The sequence below is a fragment of the Rattus norvegicus genome, chromosome 19, assembly GCF_021556685.1.
Source record: "Rattus norvegicus strain SHRSP/BbbUtx chromosome 19, alternate assembly SHRSP_T2T, whole genome shotgun sequence".
NCBI lineage: Eukaryota > Metazoa > Chordata > Mammalia > Rodentia > Muridae > Rattus > Rattus norvegicus.
In genome coordinates this window covers 36,665,288-36,672,952 of record NC_141552.1, presented here as the reverse complement: position 1 = coordinate 36,672,952, position 7,665 = coordinate 36,665,288, and the positions used below count along the sequence as shown (strand labels likewise).

At 42.6% G+C, this 7,665-nt stretch overlaps 1 protein-coding gene across 1 annotated transcript; it reads left to right on the top strand.

The window, feature by feature from the left end:
- Positions 1 to 2,258: 2,258 nt before the first annotated feature.
- Positions 2,259 to 7,059, top strand: LOC134478840 (disks large homolog 5-like). Its single transcript, XM_087596633.1, has 5 exons — positions 2,259 to 2,419; positions 3,457 to 3,616; positions 4,902 to 5,045; positions 5,679 to 5,841; positions 6,558 to 7,059. Exons 1-5 carry the CDS (start codon positions 2,299 to 2,301, stop codon positions 6,585 to 6,587), a joined length of 618 nt encoding a protein of 205 aa, XP_087452759.1. The 5' UTR covers positions 2,259 to 2,298; the 3' UTR covers positions 6,588 to 7,059.
- Positions 7,060 to 7,665: the final 606 nt, after the last annotated feature.

Genomic DNA, 7,665 nt, shown 5'->3' with positions numbered 1-7,665 from the left:
CTTTTGGGTATATGCCCAAGAGAGGTATAGCTGGATCCTCAGGCAGTTCAATGTCCAATTTTCTGAGGAACCTCCAGACTGATTTGCAGAATGGTTGTACCAGTCTGCAATCCCACCAACAGTGGAGGAGTGTTCCTCTTTCTCCACATCCTCGCCAGCATCTGCTGTCACCTGAGTTTTTGATCTTAGCCATTCTCACTGGTGTGAGGTGAAATCTCAGGGTTGTTTTGATTTGCATTTCCCTTATGACTAAAGATGTTGAACATTTCTTTAGCTGTTTCTCAGCCATTCGGCATTCCTCAGCTGTGAATTCTTTGTTTAGCTCTGAACCTCATTTTTTAATAGGGTTATTTGTCTCCCTGCGGTCTAACTTCTTGAGATCTTTATACATTTTGGATATAAGGCCTCTATCTGTTGTAGAATTGGTAAAGATCTTTTCCCAATCTGTTGGTTGCCATTTTGTCCTAACCACAGTGTCCTTTGCCTTACAGAAGCTTTGCAGTTTTATGAGATCCCATTTGTCGAATCTTGATCTCAGAGCATAAGCCATTGGTGTTTTGTTCAGGAAATTTTTTCCAGCCTTTGCATGCGTTCTTAATGTGCACCTAAGGAAAGAGAGATCAAGGTCCTTAGAACACAAAACTCATTTCCAGTTCTTTTCTACCATTCCAGAATGAAACATTGGTCTGCAGAGAATGATAAAACTTCAAGAACTGGTAGATGATGCTTTGAATGAAGGGTGGGTTTCAGTGCTGGTTTTAGAGAGTGTCTCAATTATCCCATGTTGTCCTCTTCCTTGCTCACCAGGTTCACTTTGAGCTCAGATAAACCTGCTTCCACTTTCCAAAGGATAGTCTTACAGGAGGGGCCTCCAAGGACTGTGAGGACATTCTTAGCCATTGAGAACTGAGGTGTGTAACCCACAACTATAGCTTTATCCACTTTCTTCCACGTCTACCAGCCATTTCAGATCGTTGTAATATGCCTGAAAATCAAGGACACAGAAAACTAACTTGATATACAGCAAGGACATGGCAATCATATCCTGTGTCGTTATGTATGTACTGGATGAGGTTTGTTAAAATGACAATATTGCACAAAGCTTTATATAGGACCCATCAGATTAAGGGTCACTATGCATTGTCATATCTAAAATGGCCTAATGAGAACTGACCACTGGACCACTATTCCTGTAACTTCACATGAGAAGCTTGTGCTTTTTGTGTTTTTTCTTTTTCTTTTATTCTTATTTATTTATTTATTTATTTATTTATTGCTTTATATGTTATCAGGAAGATAGTTCAAGACATGGATCTGCCCCCAAACTCTGAGCTATGCATCTGATCAATCAGTATTAGTGTATGCATTCAATAAAATGACTTGGTTTTTTTTTACTACGATAGATGCTTTTGTGTTTTGTGCGGTGATCCATGAACCAGAAGTGAAGATGCTTGTTTCTTACTCTGTCCACTGAGTTACGTCTCTAGGCTCATGCTACTCCTTTGGATGCACCCCCCACATCTGCTGACTATTTTGTTTTTCAGATAGAATCGCATGTTAGAGCTTAGAGAGGCCTGTAAGCAATCCTGCTTTGGTAACTTAAATGCAAAGAGGAGAGCCATACACTCAGCCTGAGGGTGCATTCACTGGTGGATCCAATATTTCAGTTTCCTCTGCCAACAGATCTCCATGTTGTTGCCAGGACCATAATGATTGCAATTCTTTCTCCTAAGGAATCTGGTGGCAACTGTCAAATGTTAAGCACAAAGCTTCAGGTTGTACCCATAACACACACCCACATTGCAAACTACCCTGCAGGCTATTTCTGGGTGTGATTTCATGCACCTGCACATCATGAGACAGGAGACCTCTTTGGCTACTTATTTGAACTGGTATGATTTCTCAGTAATCTTTAATGGGTAATATTGCTGAGTGAGGAGAATTTGAGGTAGGATGAAACATTTCTGTGCAGGGAGGTATTCGGGAGGAAACACTCATTTACATACATAACAATGACTTAGGTTTTTCCAATGAAGTCTAGAGCCAAACTTGGCTTTGGTGGTGCTCAGTGGCTATTCCACAGGGAAGTCTCCTGAAAGGGCACATCAGCTTTTGCTCAGTACAGGGAGAACATTAGCAGGGAGGCAAAGTCTGTTATTCATGACATCAGCTGTCCCTTCTTGGACATTCTATTGTCTCCTAGAGAGTCCTTGGAATCCCTGTGATGTCACCAGTGTTGTAGTGACAACCAATTCCCTAATTTTTCTCTCTTAGTGTCCAAAGGATATATCCACAGGCATGTTTGCCCGTCTTCGCAGGCACTTTGGGAGAGTTGATGTTGATGGAGAAGAGTCTAGAGTGAAGCAAATGAAACCTGAAAGTAATGATGGACACAGGACGTGGTCATGTGGAATGTGGAGTAAGTTCTGGGCAGTGTATGTTGAGCTTCCTGTCAGGGGTGTGTGTGCAGGCCTTCAGCTGGCCTTTATATCAATGGACCACAACCACTGGAACATCTCCAAAGATATTGAATTCCATGATTATCACAATCCCTGAAAGTCAAGGTTTTCACATCATTAGTTTCTCCATACCCAAATAGAGGATATGGCAATGCCTATGCTATTATTCTGGGACCTTCTGGCGTTTTGATATTACAGTGCATTCGGTGTGTTAAATTGATATAATAACACCATCAGGAGTCATGGAGGGGATAACTTTTCTGAATTAAACAGGGCATCAATGTACTTCACTCTCATTGCTTCTTTAAATTCAGTGTCTATCTGACAGAGTAACAGGGAGAGAATTGTGCTTCTGGCCATGACCTTATATTCTTAGAACTCCTCTGACTACCTCTGCTGACAGGGCCAACCTTACCTTCATACATTAGAGGTTCTGTGTGGCAGATATTTTTCTACAGTAGCCAAACTCTTTGGAGCGGGTAGACCAAGAAAGAGCCTGTAACCTATTGGCACTTCTGGGGCATTTGTCGTTTCAGTAGGGGGAATTGGTAAGTCTGTTGACTATGTCCTCACCCTGCATGAATTTTTAATCCAAAGTTATTGGACTACAGTAACAGTGAAGGATTTCTGAGTATCCCTGATCACTCAAGTCATTGTGGATGCTGAATTGATGATATAACTTCTGAAACCAGAGGGGTGAGGGTCCTGAAACCAAGTTATAGCCCTCGTAGCTGTGAATAATCCTGGAGAAGGCATCTCTCTGGTACTTGTAAGCCTGTGTTGGCGGGCATAGGGAGCACCTGGCTGCTTACATCTCCTGGTCTCTATATAGTAGTGGGGGGACTGTGATCCACTTAGGAGGCCTCTTACACATAGAACAAACTCCTTGCAGCTTCACTGGCTTCCACGCATATTCTCCGGTTTGGGCCTCACTGTGGTCTGTGTATGCTCTATGCATTCTCCCCATGCAGGTTCACTTGTGTTCTTCTACCTACAGAGGCCTGTAGACAGACGTCATCCCCTGAAACTGTCCTAAACAAGGTGCAGCCCAACGAGGAAGATGAGAGGCTGAATAGAGAGCTCGAGCTAACTACCAAGGAGAGAAATGAGCTGACAGATCGCCTCCTTTATGTGACAGGTGGATATGTGAACAAGAGGTATGCATTGCTCCAAATGCTCTTGTGCCATTCACCACTGTGTAATCTCATTCTCATCTTACTCTACTAAGGTGGTGGGCTTTAGAATGCTGTGCCTCCCAAAAGACCTTGTCCTAAACTTCGTCTCCCATAGAGAGGAGATTCAGAACCTGAACTTTGGTCAGGAGTGAGTTTGGAAATGGACCCTCTGATTCCTCCTGTTGAAAATCTGAACTTGTGATCTGAGTGAAGATTTCAGGGATAAAGTCACTGGAGCATGAGTTCCCAGTGTACAATTGGAAAGGCCCTTGACAAGTGGTGGCTTTCCAAGGTTCTAGGTGCTGTGAGTTTGTGGAGAGTGTTTGTACTTGCTAGGAAGGTGACTGAACGCTATCATCTCCTGGCAGCAGCTGTAGGTGACAGGTCCCACATTGTTCATATCAATGCTTAACCAGAAGTCTTGAGGCTCTGGCCTGTTCTTTCTTGTCTGTGTACCCTACACTCTGAGACAGTAATGGTGCATACATTTCTACTGATTCTCATTGTGCTCTTTCCATATTTGACTCTCTTTCTCTTTCTCTTTCTCTGAGTCTCTTTACTTTTCTTTTCTTGTGGGTGTGTCCCAGTTTGTGTGTCTGTGTGTGCACAGGTCTGCATGCATATGCACAACTTTTATATGTTTATATGTCCCTCCACACTTGGAATTTAGGGGTCTGTTTTTTGGCCTCAGGATTTACCTGTATAACAGTTTCATGGAGGTGTGAGTGCTTTATTTTGGAAGCCCCACTTTCAACAGCACAGTTCTTTGCCTATGTGGTCACATTTGTCTGTACATTTGTATGCCTTGGAAAGATTATAAGTTTGTGGCAATATCTGGTCCCATCTCCAGAATTATGTGTACTGTCTGCCTCTAGAATATTAATTATTTGGCTTATAGCATTCCAGTTGTTAAAACAGGAAAAATGAAATCAGAAGATTCTGGGTGTCTGTGTGTGTGTGTGTGTGTGTGTGTGTGTGTGTGTGTGTGTGTGTGTGTGGTGGCATAAGAGCTGTGGCCTACGCTCTTGATAGGTTTGAATGCAGATCCAGCCCTCCTGATTGAAAAAAGTGAGCCAGGGAACCCTTTATCTGGGTGTTTAGGTTCTTTTGTCCTGGGCACACAATTTCAAGTTTTGAAAGCTGAAGAAGATCCCAATATGTAGAATTGACAAAGTGTCCTTCCAGGGCTGGGGTAGTACAGGACCCAGCCTGGGTTCATATAATCCTAAATGTTGATCTTCTTTGGGTTCTATCTTCCTGGGGGCAGCCCCTACTTCAGGCCAAATCCATTTTATGAAAAATTGAAGATAAAGGAGAAAGAGGTCATGTCATTGCTGCACAACTTAGACACAAACAACATTGAACATCGTGAGAAATTTCAGGAGCTCAAGAAGGAGATTAACTTCTATCGGTAAGTACTGGTCAGAAGGGCCCATCCCTTGTGGAATGGCCATCTCTGCCTCTCTTTGTTCTGGACTGGAGAGCCTGCAGCTTTGGGTCCATCTCTTCTGCTGTTTAAATATCACTGTGCCGTGGGTCTTTTGGACTCAGTTTCAGTTCCATAAGAGACTGTGACTTATCACCACAGTGTCTGTGCATCTTTAGAAGGCTCTGGATAGAACTATACTGATTCAGGCATCAGAGTGTTATTAGGCCGGCCTGGGCCTCTGGGGTCATACCAGGTTTAGCAAAGCTCAGTGTCTGGACCACATGGTTAGCATGACCTTCCCTTGGTTCTACTGTCCTATTGTGGTTATTTGCCGGCTACTAATTGATGTAGCCCTTATGCATTGGGCTCTCATGGATTTTTGTAGATCCCTTGTTCTTTTGGACAGACATGGACTCTTATTGGTGCTTGGGTAACGAAAACAATCTATTCTTCTCTGAATTGGCTGTTTGCCTTTTGTGCAACAGCCTTACATGTATGGAGATGTATTCTATAAAGTCTTTATGGGTATCTGGGTCCTGGTGGAGTTTGTGGGATTTGGCAGTTGGAATGGGAGGAAGAGGCTTCAGGATCTTACTATGCAGAGTGTGTTTCCAGCAACCTGCACAGCCGGCTCCTGATGGACCAGGCATGTATGAAGAAGAAGTTGGTCACATTGAAGCAGGAGTGCAAGGAGGTACAGCGATATTTGTTTGAGTTGAACCCGAATGATGAAGAAGAACGGGAGAAGACCAGCAACCTCCAGACCCAGCAAAATTTGGTAGGAACAAGCAGCTGAGTCAGATTAACAATGTCTGATACCATTTGCCTATTGGATACATCTTTGCTTTCCCCTATCATCTTTCTAATCTCCCCACACCCAATCAGTCACCCACCTCATGTGATGTAGTTATTCATTGCTCTGTCTATGCACAAGTATTCTGGGATGTTAACCACTTTTCAGAAACTGAATTATGAGCAAGTATACTTTTCTGGCCTTTTTGAAACTGCAGTCCAGAAATGGTGACAGAGGAATAACATATCACATTACTGCATCTCCCTGTCACAGATTGGATGCTATGAGGAGTTTGGAACAAGTTCTTAGTCCTGTGACAAAGGTCATACAGGGGTCATGTGATGGTTGGAAGCACCTTGCAGGGATAAGAACCAAGTGCAAATGGCAAATGAGTCCTTGTCATTGGCTTTGATCAGGGTATCATGTGGCCTTCTCCTTTCTTCCTGCAACCCAAGTAGGACTCTTCCCGTTTCCCCGTTCTTGGTTTGCCCTGGTAGAGTCTGAGGAGCAGCTTGTTATCCTAGAGTACTGTGAGGGTTGCTGGTGATGTTCCACACCCTGCAGAGATATCAGCAATGATTTCAGTGAAAAGATCAGTGCTGTCTGTCCAATGCAGCTGAAGGGACAGAAGGCTGCACCTTGACAGCTAGTATGCCTGTCCCCACCAAATCAGTGTCTTAATAGCTGCCTTCTTCTCCCAGGTCTCAGAAACTGCAGGAGACATGGAATAGGACGTATCCCAGGAAGACAGCCTTCTGAAGAATGAGTTTCTTTCTCAGGAGTTCCCTGTGACGACAATCCTCACAGTCAAAGGCTTTTTTTGGGTGAATATTCTTCTCAGTTAATTTCCGCAATGTTTAGAGACCCTAAGTTTATGTATCCGTATGCCGGCCTCTCTAATTGAGGTCTTTCTCATTTCTCATACTGACAACACCATTTGAGAGACAACTGAGGGGACTGCCTTTACATCTCGTGTTCTAGAGGAGAAACAGCACTATAACTGTGTTTCTAAATGCTCATTAAGAAAATGCTGTTAAGAAATAGTTTTCGTTATGATTTTCATTTAAGTTTTCTTTTTGTTGTTTTATAGTTATATATTCTTGTTACTGTTTTTCATTTTTTCAACCATTTTAATTGTTCATTTTATCCCTGTTTTTTGTAAATTGTACTCCTTATGAATAAAATTTGATTTGTAACTCTTGACTCTTAAGACCATCTTCGTTATTCAAGGGTCCTTTACCCTCCTGGAGATGTAGAACTTACAGCTAGATATGGATCTTTGCATGGTCCAGTGAATTCAAAGCCACCAAGGGGTACACAGGGTGATAGTGTCTTTTGTGTGGATAATGTGACTTTTTTTATGGACACACACTTTATGATGTAATCACTGCCATACTGTATCCATGCTGTCATGTATTCTGCTCATCCTAGTCTATATCAGTCTACAATACACATTCCTTATTGACTGTGTGCACCAGATATTGAGTAACACACACTCATGCCTGTAAAGCTGCAGAAAGAATGACAACTTTCACGAAGGGATAGAGAAGTAATCCTAATCGAGAGCCATGTGCCTCAGTTTTCCTTACAATACAGCATCAGTATTAAACCACAGAGATAATGACCAGCAACGTCATTTTGGGAAATAGGTTTTTATAGGTGCTGTTTCATTTGATCATTCATTTGCGGTGTTTTTTATTGTTCCTGATTATATTTATTGTTATCATTTAACTCAATGGATCTTTTTTTTTTCAAATGTATGTCTGGGCCACTCCTGAGTGCATTTCCCTCGTGATCCAAAAGAGGGAA